The 22,713-nt window shown below is 42.3% G+C and overlaps 1 protein-coding gene across 2 annotated transcripts in view; it reads right to left on the minus strand.

Moving 5' to 3' along the window:
- The window catches only part of rapgef6 (Rap guanine nucleotide exchange factor (GEF) 6), a 137,736-nt gene that overhangs the window by 3,833 nt on the left and 111,190 nt on the right, over window positions 1-22,713 (minus strand). For both annotated transcript variants that reach the window (XM_080040439.1, XM_080040438.1), the window contains 12 exons: window positions 19,054-19,294; window positions 15,869-16,036; window positions 15,409-15,624; window positions 13,323-13,534; window positions 12,610-12,733; window positions 9,897-10,117; window positions 7,568-7,741; window positions 7,223-7,366; window positions 6,737-6,856; window positions 4,777-5,038; window positions 1,634-2,223; window positions 245-616 (listed from right to left, as the gene is read on the minus strand). In XM_080040439.1, the coding sequence (XP_079896565.1) occupies window positions 245-616; window positions 1,634-2,223; window positions 4,777-5,038; window positions 6,737-6,856; window positions 7,223-7,366; window positions 7,568-7,741; window positions 9,897-10,117; window positions 12,610-12,733; window positions 13,323-13,534; window positions 15,409-15,624; window positions 15,869-16,036; window positions 19,054-19,294 (2,844 nt within the window). The remainder of the gene's footprint in view (window positions 1-244; window positions 617-1,633; window positions 2,224-4,776; window positions 5,039-6,736; window positions 6,857-7,222; window positions 7,367-7,567; window positions 7,742-9,896; window positions 10,118-12,609; window positions 12,734-13,322; window positions 13,535-15,408; window positions 15,625-15,868; window positions 16,037-19,053; window positions 19,295-22,713) is intronic.

Raw genomic sequence — 22,713 nt, forward strand, 5'->3', positions numbered from 1 at the left:
ATGCATTGCGATACGATGCATAATGCGATATTAATAATTATAATTCTAACCAGTTCGAAACTTTAATTGAAATTTAAAACACTGCACTAGCCATATTGCGACATCTACAGGAGAGGAGGTTGTATTTCACAAACCATCTGAATTTCTTATTGACGATACGATACAGATATCATAAAATAAAAATATCACGATATATTGGTGTATCGATTTTTTTTTAATAGCACAGCCCTACTCTGCCACATACCTTCCTCACTATCAGCCAGCTCCTGTGGTGGGAGGCAGATGCTGGGCGGTCTGGAGAGGCCCTGTGTGGAGCCTGCTGTCCGGCCCTCTTGGTGGTGGTGGTGTTGGAGGTGATGATGGTTAACAGCCAGCCTGCGAGCTTCAGCCAGACCGCCGGCGGCTCCGGGGCTCTGCAGCAGCTTGCTCCTCTGCAGGGCCACGCTGTAGTCTGGAGGCCTGAGGTGGGGCGGCCTGGGGAGCAGAGCCCCCGGCCCGCCTACCACCACCCCGTCAGGGAGGCCCAGATCCCCCAGTGCCAGACCCTGGTAGCCTGGAGGGGTGGGAGGGGGAGCTCGGTAACGCTCGTCCTTGGTGGGGGACGTGACACAGTACACTGGATGGAGGCAGCGTGCATCAAAAAGAAAAAGTAGGGATGGAGCGAAGGAGGAGTGAAAGGGGGGTGAAGAAGGGGTGAGTGGGGGTTGGGAGGGTGCGAGGAGGAGGGGAGAAACATAGGAAAATAATGGAAAAAAATTAAATCAATGTGCTGCTTCACAAACAAAAAAAAACATACGTGCGGCAAAGTGTGATGAAAATAAAAATACACAACTGATGAGATGGATGGCTGTAGCGGATACAGACAGAGCTAGAGTTGCAACTAATGACTACTCTCAAAACTCGATGATCTGTCAATTACTTTCAGGATTAATCGATTAATCGTTTGCCGCTTAAATCATCAGATTATAGTGAAAACTCAGATCAGGTGACATTTCTAGAGGTGAGGACTTGAGATTCCTGGTTTTGTCGGATAACCTGAAGATGTTCAATTTCCAAGAGATTTAAAACAAAAAAAAGCAGAGAAAGATGAACTAAACGATTGATCCATTGACAGTATTTCTGTCAAGTATTCTCTCTTGGTCTAACAATAGATCATTTGACAAATTGTTTCAGCATAATGCTGTCTTGACTCCTCCTAAACTACTCTACAACTCTAAAATCCCAAAACAAGGTTTTGTTATCCTCATTAAACTTGCAAACTGTTAAGTCTTATGGTTTACTGCTGATGAGGATGCTCCATAACTCCTGTCATATGGCGAGCCAAAAGCCTAAAGAATAAGATCTGTTTGGGATCTGAGCCAAAGATCTAAGAAATGCCAATAGAGCAGCATTTGCCAGCTGTTCACTCAACCGCGGCGGGAAAGTCAAGCAATGGAAAGCAAAGCATGTAAATCGTGTGAAACAACAGCAGACTCAAATTTATTGACTATGTAATACGAATTCACTCTTCCACTATCAAGACTCTTGCGCAACCCCTCAAAAGACTCTCACACACCTAGTAGTGACAGAGCTAGCCACAGTCACACCCTGTACTGTTTTACATGGATTCAAACTCTGCGACCTGAGCCCTCACCTATCAGGCCCTTCTCTGTGCTTGACGTCACCGTTTTGTAGACGGGGTCTGTGCTGGTGCTCTGCCCTCCTTCCTCGTTGGTGGGCGAGGAGGTGTGCTCCGAGGTGTTGCGCCGCTTTATGGTGCCGTAATTCCCTTCGTAGGTGTCGGACAGCGAGCCGGACGACGCCCAGCTCTGCCGCGACTGATTGGACAGATCCGAGCTGGAGTCTCTGGAGTGCTGTTGCTTGGATACCGCGGTGGCGTCCTCGTTAGCCCAGGCGTGAGCAGCTGCTGCGTTTGAATCCACCTCTGCTATGGGCCCGGCCGCCATGGGCGAGTGCTTGAAGCCGGCGGCGAGGTGCGTGTGCGGGAGGGAGAGGGAGACCAGACTAGGGTGGCCGTGGATGCCGTGGTCCCAGGGCCGGCAGGACGAGGCTGGCAGGCTCTGGAAGGAGTCGTGGGAGTTGGAGGAGCAGGACGTCCAGCTGCCGCGCCCGCTGTCCCCCACTGAGTCCAGAGAGGCCTGGTCTGGGGTCAGCTCCTCTGTGGAGGTGGAGGAGGTGAAGGTGGAGCCTCGCGTGACATATCCACGGGCTGAGGACGAGGAACTACAGGAGATAAAGAGAAACAAGAATGTTAAGATGGTTGATGTTTAGGTGTTCATCAATGTGCTCTGTTGATAATGTCAATTCACTAACTATCCCAATTTTTCTGAACTATTTAATCAAGGTTGTGAATAAAGTGCTATTATGTTGCACTGCCCTCGGATGCACCTGTCACACATTAAGATGTACAGAGTAATTTTTATCTTTTTTAAGTATTTGGGAACTCAATCAGCACTGAAAAGACACATACCCCCTTTCACACATGCACTGTGACCGGAGTTAACCCGGGTGAGCTGTATGTGTGAACACACATGTCAAGGTTATTAAAACCTGGCTTTCCCTGGACACTACCCAGGTGGCCCCCTAGTCTTAAGTCAGGGTCAGGAGTGGGGGATGGGCATAAAGTATGTGAATGTGTCCCACACCTACAATCTCGTTCTGTGTGCATGTGTGAAAGGGTAGATCTGGACATTCCCTGGTTCAGATTCTCCTGATCATTTCCAGAGTTCATGTATGAAAGGGGCTTTAGTGAGTGAACAATTACAATTACATAACTTAACGCAGATGAATCGAAAACCTGGAGACTTTGAGAATCAATTATACAAGGAGCTGAATAACCAGGATACTGCGGTATGTTAACATACTCATTAAACTGATTACATTCAGTTTGAGAGTGTCGAGGCAAATGAGTGAAGTCAAAAGCCTAAATCTATAAAAAGAAGAAACGGAGAAAGGGAAACGTGTGGAGCTCAAGATTGTAGCAAACTGTTGAGTGGTGGTAAAGGCAGAGGTAAATCATGTTGGAATGAACTGACAATAAAGAGAGAGAGAGAGAGAGAGAGAGAGAGAGAGAGAGAGAGCGAAAGAGAGAGAGAGAGCGAAAGAGAGAGAGAGAGCGAAAGAGAGAGAGAGAGCGAAAGAGAGAGAGAGAGCGAAAGAGAGAGAGAGAGCGAAAGAGAGAGAGAGAGAGAGCGAGAGCGAGAGCGAGAGCGAGAGAGAGAGAGAGAGAGAGAGAGAGAGAGAGAGAGAGAGAGAGAGAGAGAGAGAGAGAGAGAGAGAGAGAGGAGGCCAGAGGAGGAGGTTCAATATCTATAAAAAGCTGTTGGCTGGAGGACGAGGTCAGATTCAAAACCCCAACAAATGAAGGACGAACGAAAGTAGGACAAAGTTCAATGTTACACAGATTCTGCGTTTGTTCAACTTTTAACCTACAGTAAATGTCACTGGATAAGTTGTCATACTTGTCATTTCACTGTTGTTTAACCTGTAAAATGTTGTTATTGTTAATGTCCAGTTATAAAACTTCACGCCTCATCTGTTCACAAAATATCACAAAACTCGAACGTGACAGTGTTTTTTCTCATGATAGATCACAATGTCTGACTTTTAAAATAATAAAATACTTTTTCCCCTCAGCCGCCTTTCTCAAAGCAACTGTTTGATTCATGGCCGCCGTTTCACTGGACAAACAAGCAACTCGATGAAACGGAGCCATATTTCATAAAACAGCCCGGTGTTATACGTCAAGGCTGACGGGGTAATATAACATCAGGGAAGCAGACAGATTATTGCATCCGGCGATATTTTATAGTCTCCTCGTTGTGAGAGAGAGTGGCCCGATCATGGTGGAACAATAAACAAACAGCAGACAATAAAATAAAAAAAGGTGTGTTGCTTTTCTCGGACAAATTAAAAAGCCGCCTGCGTGAAAACTGTTATGGAGAAAAGGAGGATATAGAAAGGGGAGGGCAGTAAATGTGGGTTGCTAATAAAAAGGTGCCGTGTTTTATGACTTCCTGTTGTCTGAGTTTTAATGAGGAAAGGACATAATTGGAATCCAGCTGGTAGAGGAAATGGAGCGGTGACTGGTGGTGAGCAGACTGTGCCTGTTCACTCCTGTTGGCCATTGGGAAAAAGTTTTTCAGTTGATTCTGAAGTTTTGTTGTGTTTGTGGTTAGGTTTCTTGGCTTGAGTCAATGCTAGAAGAATAACATTTTCCCTCATACCAATTATGGTTTGCTCAAAGGTACGGGTATAATATGAGTTTACAAGAATCGAATTTGAATACTACAAAAATCTCCATTTTGAGCACAATGTTTGCTATTAAAGATAAACTCAGCCAGACAAACACCTTAAGTACATCAAATGGGATTTTGTAATGTCATGTTACACGTGATTCAGCATTCAGTATTAAATCAAGTGTTTGTTATCTCAATTGTGCCCGCATCATGATTAGATCGCCATATGCAAAAATGAATGATCTCATCTTCCCTGATTTTTTTTTTAGTCGTTTACGGCACTACTTTCCCTGTCTGCAGTATATTCACCAGATACTAACCTGTAAAAAGATATTCAGCACACCTGGATACACATATACTATGGTATTGATTTTTTGGTGCTACTTCCGGGCGAAAGTAACCCTGTTACTTGTGCATAATATAATTGCATTGATGTTTTAAATACACAAAACTTCAAAACAAGCACTTAAGTTGCTTGCTTAACGTTTCCACTTAACTTGGCAGATCAGATACACTGAGTGAAAGTGAACTTAATTACCTTGTGCCGGGCTGGTTGTAATCAGCGTTTAAGTGTGCGTGCGTGGCTGCTGTGCTCTCAACAGGCGCGGCAGACGTTGTAGTAGCGGCTGTAGCAGCAACAGCAGCAGTATTAGTACTGGTCCTGCTGCTGTTATTACAGCGCTCATCTAGCCCTGGAGCCGGCACAGAGTCCACTGAACAGATACTGGAGCGGGAGGAGATCTCACTGTGACTGGAGTCTGACAGGTTGTCTGCTTTACCGGCAGGCAGCAGAGAGTAACCTGGACAGAGGGACATTGAGGACATTTAGATTGGAACAAAAAATAAAATATATAGATTTTAAGAATAGGGAAAATAAAACGAAAATGGGGGAAGAAAAATGTAAAGGTGTTGGTGCAAGGACAGAAAGAGAGTAAATAAAGACAAAACAATTTAAAGAAGGAGTGATGACCGGCTGTGTTTGAATATAGAGACTTTTTACCTTCAAGTAACATGAACAAAGATAATTGTACTCGACCGCAATGACTGTTTTAAAGTTAGCCTCTCAGTGTTAGTGTGTATTTCTATCTAATTGGTCATCTTTCATATTTTAAAAGGAAATCTTGGATTACTGCACTTTAAATCACCCTGAATCTAGAAGATGACTATAACTAAACTAAAATAAATCCATAGTAAGCTTCAGTGCCCTTTTTTAATAGCAACTACATAAAAATAACAATATAAAAACAGTAAGAAATCTTAAAACCCGTTAATATCTCAAAGTCATGTACATATTTTTCTATCAACACTTATAAAGTACAGCAGTTGGCTTCAGAAACTGTGAGCTTGTTAAGATACGTGAAAAGAGACTCTGTACAAATGACTGTGAAAGGAACTGTCGGTGTCACATTTTAAAGTTAATATCACAACACCTGCTGAACCCAGGGTAAGTTAATGAACATGGCAATAAAGCACTGCACATAAACAGAAGAAAGTCACTTTCCTACACTCAACGATAAAATGGAAATTTCATCTATGGAATTTTTGTATGTCTTTTATGAAAATGCATTTAAAAATGGGAACTCATCATGGGATTAAAAAGTCAACCTGAATAAAGTTTTGCATACGACACATTTTGCTTCACACCTTAAAAATTTCACAAACAAAAAATGTATGGCAATGTCTTTTTCCTCATCTGCTTCCCATGTTCACTGTTCTATGACTCTTGGCGGATCTGAGAAAATCTTTCCTGTATCGACTAACACTTGCTTTTGTGCCTTCTAAATGAAATGTGACGGCTTCACTTTAAACAGTCTATCCCTTGTGATAGATTCTCAATGAGCGTGATCGTTCATGGGGGGGGGGGGGGGTCTAGACTGTCTTTCTCCTGGTGCGTCTGTCTCTGCAGAGCCAGAGGAAAGGGTTAGGGCTGCCTGACCTCCTGGCTCTCTGCTCTGTTCCCTGCTTGTCTTGTCTATCGGGTGAGTAAGGCACAGCATCTCCTGCTCCGTCCACACCGCCCTTATGTGGACTGACTGCCATCAGCCTCTCCCTGGACTGACTCCTCTCTCTCAGTATCCTGAACGGGGACAACAGCCTGGCTCTGATGGGGGACTCTGGGGGCTTGGGTGTCTTTAACTGGGGCGGAGAGAGGGGGATCATGGGTAAACCGGGCGGAGAGCCAGTGTGCATCCCAGTCCATCTCTGTATTGGGCTTCCTGCTCTAACCCTCTGTAGCATTGACCCTGCATCTCCGTGTGCACCCTGGTCTCTTAGAGGCCTAGACCTGCCTCTCCTTTGCTCTGAAGGAAACAAGCTTCTGTGAACTGAGTCTGTCTCATCCTGCATTGTCTCCTCCTTCTCTTTCTCTTTCTCCTTTTCCACTTCACTTCCTTCCTCTTCCATCTCCTCCTCCTCTGTCTCACTCTCTCTCTCCCTGCTCTGGTCTTCACTGTGCTGCCTTGTCATCATTTGGATCCTCTTGTGGAGGAGAGCCCCACCTATGCCGTAGCTGCGCAGGGTGACGGTGGAGGCCTTAGTGCTGGCGTCGCTGGTCAGTGACGACGAAGAGCCCGACAGGTTCATGTGGCTGCAGTTCTGGGACTTGGCCACACCTCCCACTGAAAGGTAGAGTAAAGAGAGGGATTTGTATTCAACTTGAAACTAGAGGATGGCTAAATCACAGGGTGCGTAAAGGGCATTCCGGACAAAGCCACTTGTTCAGCTACATTTTATAGCAACATTTTTTTAAATGCATCATATATGAGAGAGATATTCTGTGCAATTATTTAAGTTTTCATGGAAGGGGTAGTGTGAAATTGACCATGAACTGACTTTACGCGCATAGGGATTCACAGTCAACATGATTTCCGAGTAACTTGGTAAGATTATAATGAGCTCTGCTTGGAGGGGACAGCTTCATTAAGTCATCTTCCCTGGATAAAGACAAACAGCATATAAACACAAGCTCGGTTTCTGCGTCACACCTTTGCGCGGCGAGCCCTGCGGTGACACCGTGGGGCTGGAGTGGAAGGAGGACATGTTGTCATCAAGAGACGGTCTCTTGTTGATCCACTCCTCGGACATGTTGGACACTGGAGGTTTCTTCACTACCATGGGAGAGTTGGAGTCTGGAGAAGGGACAAAACAAACAAAAAAAAAGTTACAAAAGTAAAAAAAAAAATAACCCTGCATAAACTCGTGTTTTTACACACCTGTAACAATACAGAACTAGGTTAACTAAGTTATTTGTTATCCTTTTATTTATCATTTATATATATATACTCTATTAGACAATCTTTCATATTATGTTTTGTTGCAGGTGTACTAACTAGATGTGCCTATGTCCTTGGCAGTGCTCTTCTTTCGTAGCGGGTTGAGTGGGACCTGGACCTGAAGGACTTGTGACACTCTGTTCTGTGTTTTCCCCGAGGGCAGAGTGGAGCGCAGAGACACCGGAGACATGTCCGACTTGTTGGAGCGCCTCTCGCTCAAGTTCTTTGACACTACAACCATGGAGAGAAAAAAAAAGAGTCAACAAAACAACATTACTTAAAAATATACAGTATAATGTTTCAAAATGTCTGTCATGTGGTTAAGCTTAACCATGAACACATTAAATAAATAAATACATACATATCAGGGTTCGACATAACGTATAGCCCGATGGCCCGGGGCCAGTAAAATCATATGCAGGGCAAGTTGATTGGCCAGTCACTGTCCCGCCCGGGCCAGTGACTGGCCAATCACAGTTCAGTATCTTTTTGTAGACTACATCATGGTTCATTGAAATGCGCGTTGAGAGTCGGAATGAAAGCAGTGTTTATTTAAGACTCAATATAATAAACCTAATATAAAATATATGTTTTAATGAAAGGCCAGTGGACACCGATGCGTGGGCGTTTTGACAGGCGGAGCAACAAGCGGGTGCACTCTCGCTCCGTTGGCAGAGCTGCCTACTGTCCGCCTGCGAGTCGACAAATCAATCGACTTGCTTTGCCCCCTTTCTTTCTTCCCACAGCAGAGGTTGAGGTGCAGAAAATGATAACTGCGCTTTTCCTTTATCTGCCGCCGTAATGTTACAGTATTTTCATCCAAGCCCCAATGGTAATACAAATGAGAGGCGTTATTTAAACGCTGTGAATGCGTCTCCGGTGATTGTGTCGGTTGTAGACAGAAACGAACGGAGGGACACCGCTCACTGTACAGTATAGTCGCGCAGTTTGGCACTGTGTTTTCAGGCTCGAGACATTCAATCAGATCGCGGAAGTCTTTCCCATTGAAATCGCTAACGGGGAGAATATCCCCGGTTATTATTTTAGCCACAAACCACAGTTCATCTGCGCGGCGGCTCACTCGCTGGCGAGATCACACGGTGAAACGCTGCTGTGATCGGACGAAGGCATTGTGTGTTTCTAAGGTGATTTAACGTCATAGTCTTAGATGAGCGTTTAACTTATGCTGCATATTTTGCACTGCATTGTTTTGTATCAATAGTTTGAAAAAATGGTCCCACACCGGACTCTTATGTGAAGCTGACACTTCATGGAGAAGTGACACTCCTGCAGCGCGCTCACGACCAGACGTGAACTCACATACACGGTGAAATCTCCCATTAAAAAAACGGCATAACCCACTGATTTTCGGATTTCTATTCTATTTTTAAAGTCAACTTGAGCGCAAGTGGAAAACCGGTCATTCGGTCGACACATTCACATCCCTAATGCATATAGAGAAAGTAATAAAAACAGCCTACCACACCACAAAGAATGATCAGACCTTCATCTCTTATTTTTTTTTATGTTTGATCATGACTTCTGCAGGTGAACTATTCATTAAACTGCCCAAATTCAAGAATAAAAACAACCATCAAACTACTGGACTTTAAAATACTGGCCGACTCTTTCAACATACTTTTAGTTGTAGGCTTCTAATTCAATATGTTTGCCTGGTTTTATATTATGTGTATGAGCAATATCAACATTTCATATAATTAACTAAAAGAAAAATAACCAAATCTAAAGGGAATATCTATACTGTTACATAATAGATATTCCCTTTAGATCTGGTTATCTTTCTTTATTTTTCTAATACAGGTATTATAATTATTGACACTAAATTATGAAGAAAAAAAAAGTGTGTGCAGGGCCAGTGAAAATATACAAGGGGCCAGTAAAACTCGGATCCACTGGCCCTACGGGCCAGTAGGAAAAAAAAGTTATGTTGAACCCTGCATATTGCAGCATCTGTCAATTGATTAATCAGTGAATTTGTGTTATTTTCTGCAGGACATTTGCAAATACACTAGGTGGCACTGCAAGCCATGAATACAAATGAAACCTGTGTGCAGCTGCATCACAGTATACTGACATTTGTTCCTACTGTAAAGCCCTTAATATGTTTTAAATTGCAAGATTTATTACACACATATACTAATAAATACATGCAATAAATGCAACAGAATAATGCAAGATGAAATAAACGCAATATTTATATGTGCTTTTTACTGATATTTTTGTGTGTAACTGGTAGAGTGAGGGTCAAAGGCTTAATACTGTTAAAATGATGACACAGAAAATATATAAGCATTTAAGAAGAAATAATAATAATAATAAAAAAAGGTTCACTTAGTAAAGTAGTGTAAGTTTGTGTATGACTCACAGGTGCTGTAGGAGGGCTCACACTGCAGAGACATGATCTGGTGTTTCTCCTCGTCTGCCTCCACTGCCATGTTGGACAGGTACTGCTTGACCTTGCGGGCCATCTGAGCGTCTTCATAAAGCTTCTTGGCGTTGAGGAGCGAGCTGCGGCGCACTCTCTTCTTATGGGCGCCGCCCTGCACGTCCAGCATGTTGGAGTTGGTGCTGCCCTGACTCAACGACCTGATGACGGGAAAAGACACAGCCAGAGGAAGAGGAGGGGAGAAGAATGAACAGGGATAGAAGAAGAAAGGAAATATGAAGAAGAGGTGGGGTGAAGTGGGATTTGGAGTGAATGTAAAGAGGTGAGAGAAATGGATGGAGTGATGATGGGTTGAGCAGAAGATTGAAAAAGATGGGGGTGGTGGGAGATAAGCAAAGAAAGATAAGATAGGAAGAAATGCACATGAGAGTAAAAAGACAGAAAACCAAAAGGCACGTTGAAAGCGGAAGGGAAGGAAGAATGGTAAAGAACAATCAGTACAGTCGCCAGATAAATAGGCTCAGATACTTTCTTATGAAATACCTATCCTACTATAACATCTGTACATCTGTCTTTGAGTTGGAGCATAGCATTTTAAAAAACAGGACCATGCAACTGGGAGGGAGGTAGCTCTCGCTGGTGTGCCATGCTATCACAATAACAGAACGGCAGAGCATTCTGTCCAGATGGAGGTAAAAAGGGTTAGGAAACAAAGGATGCACAAGATTCAATATGGGGATATATTATGCCGGGATGCAGATGTGAACAAACCCCAAACTTGAGTCAAATAGTATCTGTAGAAATGACTTGAAGGTTTGTTTAGTCTTTATTATTTCGCTGTGCATCAAGGTCATTTGAACCTTAACTTTTGAGTCGACATGGACGATACATCCTTTATATGCTTAGAAGACATGGAAACATCTAAAGTTATACTGTAGGTGAATAGGAAAACTCCATCTGCTAATAGAGACCATGATGTGATATGATCAAAAGCCCTCGAAAAGGTAGTAAGGTGAGATTGATTTACTTTGAACATTTTAAATTGATTACAAAATACTATATTATTGGCAGCCTCTATGGGACTCTATAATGTGGATAGTTTTTTCAGTACAGTTGTGTTGTCTTATGTTCTCCCTCTTTTCTCTGTGACCTAAGACAATATCGGAACATGTTAAGAACCGGTTGTTGGAAGAACACTTTTTATGTTGAAGTTTTATTTCAAGCTACTATATGACTCAAACATTCAATATTATGAAGAGGGCAAACAGTTAATGGGTCAATGATGGACTGGAGTATGGTCCGTGGTGAATGGCCACTGCAAATGGAAGGGTTAATCACACACAAGCATAGGCAGACACACATGAAAACACTCAGATAAAGTAAGTGGGCATGGCTGGGGCAAGGGAGGGGAGGGGGCATGCAGAGCTTGTAGTGGTGGGGTGATGCAGGGTGGATGGGATTTCTGCTGGTCCAGGCCGAAAAAACAGGATGAAACCAGTACCAGGACAAAAACTTACCCTAAACTCTTCCACCTCTTCTTCCTGCAAGCAAGAGGCGTGAAGATTGAAGCATGACTTAAAAGACAAGTTCAGGGGGACAGGGGGTGGTGGACAAGACTATGTAGACGTCATGCCACGACAGACAGACAGGAAAATGATTGTAGATGGGACACAGACATCTCCCCATATCAACCTGAAGGGTGTGCGCTGTGGCCTTGTGCATCACATAGTCAACGGGTTGTTGTGTCATTTTTGAAAAACAGAAGTCATATATGGTTAAAATAAAAGCCTTCTAAATATCTTCTCTGACATCTTGTAGTACAAAGGGAGTGTCTGCAGGGGGCAGTCATGCACTGCAGCAGTGACAGACCGTAGTGACAGACACACACACACACACACAAACTGAGTGGTGCGAACACATTGAGGTTGGCATCAATTCTACCTCACTTCCAGTCGATCCATGCCCTGTGTCCTCGTGCCGTTACGTTCCAAACAGAGGAATGCAATCGAACCAACAGAAGGCCATGAATCGGACAGGAAGTGGATGGCAATTGATCGAACCAGACCTGGGGAGTGTGTGCTCCATCCTGATGGTTAAGGATCCGTGTTGGTTGGTGGCGGTGGTGTGGTTTAGTGGCCCCATATTTACTCACATGTGTAGCTTTCTGTAGTCACTGTGTCTTTTCTCATAACCTATAATCTAACTCGCTATACTGGACTCTCTGCATTCATGCTTTTTTGAGAAGTGACAGTCTAGGCTGATGGTAAACTGGAAGTCATTAAAAAACAAACAAAAAAAACATCATATTTGTGGGGAGTTGATATTTTGGTATACCTGACTTAACTACAAGAATAGACTAATTTGTCGACAGTAAATCAGTTATGATATCTGAACTGCGCATTTCACCTCAGACTTCCCTTCCAGGAACCATTCTTTAAAAATTCTTAAAACATTTACATTTATGCGACATTGACTTCTCAAGTTCTCCAATTTTCTTGCTTCATTGGAGATAATTGTTGTTTGTGACTAGCTAATTAAAGTCCCACATAGGGGCTGTAATAGGATTAAAAACAGCGTTAGGTTACCAATATTTATGTCACTGGCCCCAACCGGATCCATTTACAGCAACACTGTTAAATCTTGAGAATAAAAAGAAGGTTTTATGGACTTCTTTGTATCAAAGACAACCAACCTCTGTCTGAACATGAGGGCAGGGTCCATGTTGGCCGAGGTCAACCGCACCACGTGTCTGATCTCCTTGGCGATCATTCTCAGCTTCTCGAAGTTTATGAGGCCGTCAACATTGGAGTCGTTGCCTGAGAGGACACACACACACACACACACACACACACACACACACACACACACACGCACAAACACATACACACACCCAGACAGTGAGTGTGAGGCCAGTTGTCAAAATCGTCAAGGAGATAAATGATTCATATTTCTGTCAAAACTTCAAAAGTAAAAATCTCCTTGTTCTTGTCTCCCTCTTGTCTTTTGTCTATAAGATCAAAGCGGTGTCTGTATTTTATATTGAGTCAAGCTGGGGCCATTTGAGAATTTCTTTTGCAAGTGGCATAATTAGAGAATTTTCCTTTCATTCTTAACATGGCCGTACATTTCAAAGAAAGTCATAATGGAGAAGTCAGTTTCGGGTAGTTTTGACCTGACTATGTGTGCTGGGGAAGTCTTTAGCAGAAGTAAACCCCCCTGAGTGAGACTGAAGTGTACCTCCTCCGCATTAACAGAGGAAGTAGGGGACATGCAACCGTGCAGAATGACATGTCAAGTTTCAGTCAGAAATGGCCTCTGTATATAGACAATTCAAACATGTGGGTAGCTATTTCACACACAAAAAGACACCTAAAGATATTGTGGTATCTCCTCAAAGCTGTCTACCTTCATGTAAGAAGGTGAGATCTTTCTTGACCACTGGGAAGAGTGGGATGATGGGTGGCTGCATGCTCTGGCTGCTCAGGATGTTGCGGTACTTGGCCATGTTCCTGGACGGGTCAAACACATCCTGCAGGTCTCCAAACAGCTTCTCGTACTTGCTGGGCAGTTTCTCCCACGAGCTCCGCAGCCGAGCCACCGGCGCCAAGTTCAGACCGCTGTGTGAGGGAGCAGGGAAGAGGGAAAAGCAGGGAAGAGAAGAAGGGAGGAAGGAGTTTTAGTGTGGATGTTTAAACCAATACATCCCAATACAATATCTATAATGGCATTTGCTTACTTCTAAATAAAAAAAGAGTTAACCATATTTTGTTGGTGAAGTTTCTATTTTCCAGAGCAGAAGACCCCATGAGGCAACGGCAGCTTACAGCAGACTGATTTAGACGGCTGATAATTATGACTGGCATGGCATTTGTATCTGCTCTCTTCTTTCATTATCTTTCCAACTCGACGTGATTTCTTTAATATGCACACACACCCAGACACTCTCTCTCTCTTGCACTCACGCACACAGCAGCAATGCCCCTGTCACCAGGCAGGTTATGCATCACAGCGCCATATGTGGGAAGACACCCCGCTGTGAGTAGCAGTGTAAAGAGACGCCGAGGTCAGACACTACTGTTCCTAAGTGCCTTTAACAGCACCTAACAGAGGTTCAACATTCTGCTCTGCTCAGTCCAGATCTAAAGTGGACACGGGCTCTGTACCACATGACCCAAGAGGACAGTTAAGTATAAGGTAGACTGCAACATGCTTACTCGTTAAAGGAAAAAAGTCACGAGAAGGTTATTGTGTAGCTAGAGTAATCACGTCAATGAATCTACACACATTAAAATCTCCAGTGCTAGTAATTGCATAGCTTCTTGATGCAGTTATATATTTAAATGTACACTGCTCTTTCATTATTTATATAGTAAATTGGAGTGAAGACACTGCAACACAAAACACTAATGTGTCAAAACAACCAAAGTACCCAGACTGAGCTGCAGAGAGAACATGACATGTTGTTTTCAAATTATTACTCTCGGGACTGGGACACTGTTTCAGCAGTAAATACGCAAACAGTAAGAAGTGAGGTCGAGTGGCATCATCTCCAGGTCACATCAACACATGGCCGGCATCAAAGACACAATGATGCTCCAGTATTTATAGAAAAATAATAAGCTTAATCATAGCCCTGCTGCATAACAACATATTTTTGTTTGCAGTGGTTTTCTTAGGAGAACAGTCATTTTCAATATCAGTTGAACTTCAGCAGTTCTTCCACATGTAGTGCGATTGCGAATGATAATTAATCATGGACACACAGTAGAAGGTTTTTGCGGGAGGCCATCTTTTAAAACTGTGCACCAAAAACAGCATTACATTTTGTGCACTGCATTTGTTTTACTTTATTACTTTTTAGTGTGTGGTTGTGCTTTTGTGATGTCAATCCAAGATCAGTAAGTACTACATGTAGTACCTGAAATTCTCCTTGCAGATTTAAATATTGCTAATGATTGAGAAGGTGCTACATGTAAAAAATTGTAAAGGATTAGTGGATATAGGTAAACTGACGTGGTCCTACAACAGAACTTTAAAGTTATAAAACAGCAAAGGTGCTTCCCCTGATAAGATGGCCAAAGTACATACATTCTTAGCTCAGCCAAGAGGGAATTAACAATAGCAACAAACAATTAGTGTAGCTGTACCTATGGGACTCGTTTGGGATTTGTTTTTAATGCTGTAATGTTGGTGAGGCAGCGTATGTGTGGTTTGGGAGAGTCGGGGCTAATTCTGTGAGCTGGCAGGAGTGAAAGCAAGAGGGGAGGCTGGTTCCCCTGAGGATATGGGGAGGAACACAGGTAGCAAAAGCACCTTAGGCAAAACATCTGATGGAGTTAATGCTAGCTGTCATCAAAGAACAAGGCTAATACTATATTACAACAGAGGCAGAAATGAGAAAGAATGATGAAAGAATGTGTCACCCCACTTCATTAAGAAAGCCAAACATAGCCACACAATATTTTTCATTGGGTTTCAGCAGCCATCCTACCTGATGATGGCAAACATGGAGTTGAAGTTCTTGCACTCTCGGCAGTGCAGGGCGATCTTGATGTAGTGTTTGATGGTCTTCATCCTCTTCAGGGCGTTGGGCTCCTTCAGGATCTCTGTGGCCACCCAGAAGGTCTCCTGGTTTATCACGTCCTCAAACTGTTTGAGGTTACCACTTCCCTTTGAGGACTCTAGTTTGAACAAGTCATCCACGTACCTAGGGAAGGTAAAAATAAAAAAATAAAAAAGTTAAAATATAACTTAAAAGAGTGAACACAGTCAATGATGCTCTAACTACCAACAGTTGTCTATCTACTCATCATTTTCCTGTCTGAGCTTGTATTTTCAAACTGTTGTCTGCACTGTGAAGTATTTTATGAACATTTTGAAAACTACCACATAAATAGACAAAAAGACATTATGGGCATTAGAAACAATTAGAATGTTAAAGAAGTACATACTCTGTGGACTCAATGTTCCTGAAGAGCTCAAAGTCTCTCATGGACAGCTGGGCAGCGACCTCCATAGTGCTGAGCTGCAGCAGAGAGATCTGACTCTCCCTGAGGAGGTCCTGGGCATCTTCATCTGAACACAATGTCTCCGTCTCCATGTTGTTCTTCAGGTAGTACCTACGGGGAGGAGACAGAGGACAAGATGTGGAAGTGGAAGCATTAATATAAAGTTCTGATATATTAACTGTAGCGCCTGGTTTGTTAATGTTTATTTGTTGATGTCAGAAACATCAAAAGAACAATCTCTTGGAATGAACGTGGCAAAAAAAAAAAAATATCTTGTCAGTTACTTGTCTTGCCAATGTTTCAAATCTCAAAGTGTATAATATTTGAGAAAGGCAACCACAAAAGTTAGAAAAATCATGCGGAAAAAAATGTTGAGTCTGAGAGGGTGGATTAACTTACAACGATAACAAAGAGTACAGCCAAGATACAGTGTATGTAAAATACATTGAAAGTGATACCATCTATGTGTAGTTTTAAAGCATTGGGCACTACATAGTGGAATAGCCTTAGTGCTTTCATATTGGCTGCAGATTCAGACGTGGGTGGATAGGATCCAGTTTTTTCAGCCATCTGTAACTTTCTGCACATGTTCGCCCACATAAATCTCTTGAATGTCCCTCTCATTCACATTTCATCTTGAAGGGGCAATATTTCTGTTAAGATTAGTTTGAGGAGAGTGGAAAAATACTCTGATGGGATCCATAGATAACCGCCATATTTTACCCTTGGGTACAGAAGAGGGAGAGAGAGAGAGAGAGAGAGAGAGAGAGAGAGAAACTCTCAGCAAATAGAGAGGTTAGAAAGACGACAGGTGTGTGAGTGAGAGGGGAAAGAAGAGCCATTTATCTTTGGGCTCGATCTCCAACAGTTTTCTGGGAGCGCTTCCAACAGCAGGCCATCTCTCTTACCTCGTTATGTTTATAAATCTAACCCCTCCCACAAACGTCAACTCTAATGGAGCTGTAATGTGGTCATCTTGGGAGTGCACACCTCAGTGCCCCCCCATAGACCTACAGCCTTCAGGGGCAAAGTGATGGCATGGGTCTGACTCTAAATTGCCCTCTCTTGCACAATGCACTTACAACGACTTACTGTACAAGAGGTGCTCAAGCTTAACTTACACCTGCAATTAAGTCAAAGCAATTAAATACCACCACGACAGTGGATTGTAATTTTGTCAGTAATGCAACCAAGATAAACTATACTGTAAAGACAAATGTTTTATATGTAGGCCTATTAAATAACTAACATAAATATAAAAAAATAATATATATATATATATATATATATATATATATATATATATATATATATATATATATATATATATATATATATATATATATATATATATATATATATATGCATATACAATAAAAACAGTATAAGAGAGATGACCTGCCTATGGATACGTGTTGTTAATACATCTGTAGTAAAAACCAACCATTTTCCTTCCCATATCTCACAGTATGCCATCTTTTCCCCATGCAGCTCAGCCATCCATCAAAAAACACAGCGCGAGGGTGTGACCGCGAGTGTCTTCTCTGTGACTGAGTGTGTCTCTGAATGTGTGTGACTGTCCGCACACGTTTTCTCTGTCACAATGTGTGTGCACGTAAATAAGAGTCCTTGAATACAAATGTGTATGGTTTTATAAACCCAGTATATGCATCTCTTTTTTTCTTTTGTATACAGTGTATGTTTGAGGCTGTATAGGAAGGTGACTGTCTGTCTGTATATCTTTGTGCGTGCCTGCTGTGTGTTCATGTGAGTGTGTGTGTGTATGAATAATTCCAGACGTGCCATGCTGTCTGGCGAGGCCCCCCCGCCCCCTGACAGAGGATGAAATATTCATGCTAACCTAGTTGGGAGGGGACTGATGAGGGACCACAGGAGACCAAGAGAAAGAGGGAGAAAAGTGTGGAAAAACTGACGGAGACGCCGTTTTAATGCAGACTGTACGGCTGCAGTCCAATTTCTCCCTTTCTAACTTTTATCTTTAAAAGGGAATGTGTCTGGTACGTATCTAATATACTGACAATGCTGCAAAAAAAGTTATAAAAACATCAGCCCTTGATCAGCATAGTGACATCATAGCAATTCGTAAGCTATTCTTTTTTTTTGCTTAATGAATTATTTGGATAAACTGCAGCTTGTGTTCTGGGTCAGAGAAATAAACTAAAATAGGCTCAAATGTATCCCAGGCCATGTATGGTGCATCACCATTCCATTGATCATTCCACTGAACTGGGACAGTGGCTCTGAATCCTGCTCCTCAGCACTTAGAGCCTGGCTGGGTTGTTTCATTCAAGTTACTCAGTAAATGGTCTAACACCACGGACAGGCTGCGATGTGGTGTTTGATGAAATTCTTGTGCAGCATAGGGCTCGAAAAATCTTTTTACAGAATAAAGCTCACAGTAGTCGGTATGAAACAGTGAGCACTGTGTGGCCTTTGCCTGATTATGAACCAAATCAGGAATAGATTGGAAAAGAAATGGAAGGAAAAGGTCTCCGGATTCTGGGCTTTCAGTCCTAGCACCGCGGGTCATTTGTGGCTTTGGGTTTAATCATTACAGCCTTCAACAAGACATAGAGGTCCATAGAAAAGAAATGTTCAAATCCTCTGCTCCACTACCACTAGCTGAGTTCTGGCCAAGATTCCCATTCTGGATCTGCTTTAAAAAGAGGTCCATGGCATTTTATTCCTTGAGCTTCCATAACCATAAACTATTGCTTCTTCCTGGTTCATTGAACTATTCTTGTTTGGTGCCCCTTGTGTACTTTAAGTATCAGAGAGATAAATAATATCGTGTTCACCTCATCTGCGCTCTCACTTGGGAGAAAAAGCTGCTGACAACAACAATAAAAGGCATAAAGGAATATGCAGATTCAAATACAGTCCATAGAGGACAATCATTTTCTTTAGCTGCCTTGTATTACATTTTTTCACATGATATCCAAGTATAGACAATCATACAACATAACAAACAAGCAACACACACACACACACACACACACACACACAGCCCCTCCTACCCCACATCCCCTAACCAAAAGTGTTCAGCCTACATACAGGGTGTTTTACTTATATAATATAAGTTGTTTATAATTCTTGTTGTTTCTTACCTGCCGTTGAGCTGAATTCTATCGGCCAGTTTGGAGAGCTGGTCAGGCAGGCGTCTCTGTTTGATGACCCCCTCCGGACTGACGGAGACCTCACACAGGGAATAGGTCTCCGGTGCCGCGATGAGGCCAAACTCGTTGACGGTATGGGCCACCACATCCTTGGCTGTGGTGTCCTTACTGATGATGATGTAGCAGCTCTGTTGGTCGGCCTTGAACACCCGAATCACCTGGTCTGGGATGTCTACGCATTGGAAGAGAAGGACAAGAGGAGAGCTGTCAGATGAGTTGATGGTTACAGTGTGTGAGGGGCGGGGCTAACAGGGGAACAAATGCCATTAAGAAAATAAAATGTAATGTAATGAAGTCAACGACGTAATAAAACAATAATGCGAAAGCAGCTTTGGAAGTTTTTGGCATTTGTCTTCTGTCTGAGTAATGCAATAATGTGATCCTTATGAAATGAAGGCTTTGCCAGTAATGGCAGGAATGCTATGAGTTAATGTTTTTTTATTTGCATTACATCATTGAATATTTCAGGTTACAAGACGCGTGTCCTCTACTCTGTGGAATATTCGCTGAGCCGACTGTTCTCCTGCCAACACAGTTTAACGGGCAAAGGGGTCAAAGATGCAATGATTTCTGGTGTTACAATAACCTGCATTAAAGATGAAATTCAACTCTATCAATGACATCACTAAATTATCTTACTGTTCAGCCACATTTAGAACACCCTTGTTTCATTTCCTTTGCCGTCTGGCTGTTACATACATTCTGTCGGTCTTCTTGTGAAGCTTCTAATGGACTGGCATGCCGATGTCAAACAAAGCTGTAAGGACTTTGGTCTTCTAACTGAAAAATCTCTACATGCTAACTGTGCATTTTTTTGGATGTTAGAGGGAGACAGGAGGGTGCACGTACAGCCAGATAACAGACACTAAAGCCTTTTTGAACCTCACATACAACTCAAGCAAGTTAAAGAAGGAAGGAATCATGCACCTTGGCTTGGCTTGTGCTATTAGCTCAGTAACAATGACATGCAAGTCAAAACATGAAACACACACCGAGTCGTATTATGTACGTGATGTAAAAACTACAAATTCAAAATTGAATAATTCATGAAACAAAGAGCTTATAGAACTGCATCATGTCTCACACTGATTTGGTTTTTCAAAATGTGTATTATCATTTAATTGATCCGAGAAAGTTTTCAATAGGAGGAGGACAGAATATAAGCTAGAGATTCCCAGGGCAGCAGCATGCGACGCACACAGCTCGATGTGTGCTAAATAATGGAAACGTTCCCCCTAAGTGAAACGCTGCATTAAAGATCTCTGTGTTTGAGGAAGACACGAGGGCACGGCCCATTAGCCACCGGCAGCCGAAGAGCTGGATCATGCAACCTGAAAATGGAGGGAGATCACGAATAGATCAGCTGGAAAGGAAAAAAAATAAAAGGCCTGTTTGACTGATGAGTTTTTTCAAGTGCAATTATCATGCAAAGTCAGACACACAAACACACTTGCATGAAACCTGCTTTCTTCTGTTTACCCAGCAGAAAAGTGGTTAAGTGTCCTTAGACCAAAAGTCATTACCTTCCGCTTTTATTGTGGTCTGTGACTACAGGGATCTTTGAGTGCTTGTGTGTGTGTGTGTGTGTGTGTGTGTGTGTGTGTGTGTGTGTGTGTGTGTGTGTGTGTGTGTGTGTGTGTGTGTTTGGATGACAACAGCTTCAGCAGTTTTATTATCACCACCATTACAGAAGCAGCACAATAAACAGAAATGAATTGCCGACAGCAAAGCCAATAACAATAACTTCAAAGTGAATGCTGATGATCAATCACTTTTGCTTATTTAGAAAGCCTGTTTGTGTTGGTCAGTGTGTATTTTCAATATCTTTAAAGTATGAATAAAAAAAAGTGTTTTTTTTAAGGGAAATAGCCTGAGTCCGTACCATAGGGTCCATACGTGTCCCTGTGTATAAATGTAACTATTCTTTATTTGCTTTTATGTATGCAATGTATTCATGTATTCTTATATTTTCAATACAGTTATTTCTGCTGGCTGATTCTTTTCATTTATTGTACATTTACATTTTAGGTGTATCATGAATGCATAATCGTAGTATTTCATCAACTCATGTGTTGATTTGAATGCAAGCCTACGGATGTTTTTTCTGCTTTATGTGAATTTCCACTTTGAATTTGATGGTTCTTGGAATGTGGACATGTTTTGATGTTGGGGCCAATCCCGGCTATGAATGACCACTGCATAGTAATCAGATGATATATGCACTTAATTTGACGGATTTAATCGATTATTTCTTAGAATAGAAAATAGAAAGAATTTTGAATCAAAATATTGAATCAGTGGCTCCTTCCATGTTCTTCTGTATTCCTGCAGTAGCCTCTCTGTTTGTGTGCAGCAGTGTGCTTAGGCTGAAGTTAAATGCTTTGCGTCTCATTAGCTGTGATTTGTGATGAGTGTGTGGTAAGCGCTCTGCTATCAAGGGGGGAATGGAAAGGTCTTAATCATATTTAATCTGGACGAGTTGCGACCCGACCCGAGCTCGGGAGGACAATCGCTGTCCATTCCGCCAAACATCTAATCAATGTATCATCTTTAATAGGGTATCGTTCATTTCATCAACACCAGAGTATTTGTCCATGGACTGATGCCAAAGTGGATATCTATACAGGTGGAGAAAAAAAGAAAACGTCCTCTTGGATTTTTTGCTAACACAGCACTACACACTTCCCACAAGCCTCAGTCTCCTTCTCCTTTCTACTGTTTGCCAAAGCATTTCCCAGTCACTCCATCATACAGTAGGAAGACATAAATCACATGTGAAAGCATACAGAGCGGAGGATTGCGGGGCGTGAAGGCGTGAGGTGCTGAGGAGAGTGGAGTAGAGTAAATGGGGAAACATTCGAGTCCTCTAATAAATTCACAATTGAAAGCCAGTCTCTCACTGTACTTCAGAGGATTTATTTTCTTCTGTATATTCTTCTTAAGCTTTATGCCTGGCAGTGCACTTTTCCAGAGTGAATGTTTTGTTTGATCGCTCATTCAACAAGCTAAGGTGAACAGAACAAGACGTGGTCAAGTGTTCAAGGACACGTTAGCAAGAAAGCCAATGAGGCCAGAAGGGGAACTTCTATGACCTTTAATTGTATTCTGTTGTGTTTTTTGTAGTTTGGGACTTAGCCGTTATCTCAACATTGATCACAATGAAGGAATATGTCACCAAATGCAGTTCAGTTAGCCGTATCATGGTTGCTGTGCAGCAGTACTGTATTTATAGAGAACTAACTCTACTGCTGATGAACACCCGAAATAATCAACTTGTATGAACTAGTTGTTTACATCACCACCAGAAAAGCAAATCACACATCTATTTAAAGGTGGAATTAGCGATTCTAGATAATGTTTGTTGTCAAAATCAGTGAATATTTCTCATGATCTGCAAGCATTCTCCAGAATCACTGACTCGACCTTCAAAGGATAATGTTTAACATAATGGCTTAAATCCTAAGGTAACCCCTCGAAAAGAGAAAACCTACCCAACATGCTCTAAAACTCAAGACTTTCACACATGGATAAACTGGGAGACGTATAAACAAAATACAACATCCAACCCCATAGCCTGAAGGATGCAGTTCA

The sequence above is a fragment of the Ammodytes marinus genome, assembly GCF_949987685.1.
Source record: "Ammodytes marinus genome assembly, chromosome: 14".
Classification (NCBI taxonomy): Eukaryota; Metazoa; Chordata; class Actinopteri; order Uranoscopiformes; family Ammodytidae; genus Ammodytes; species Ammodytes marinus.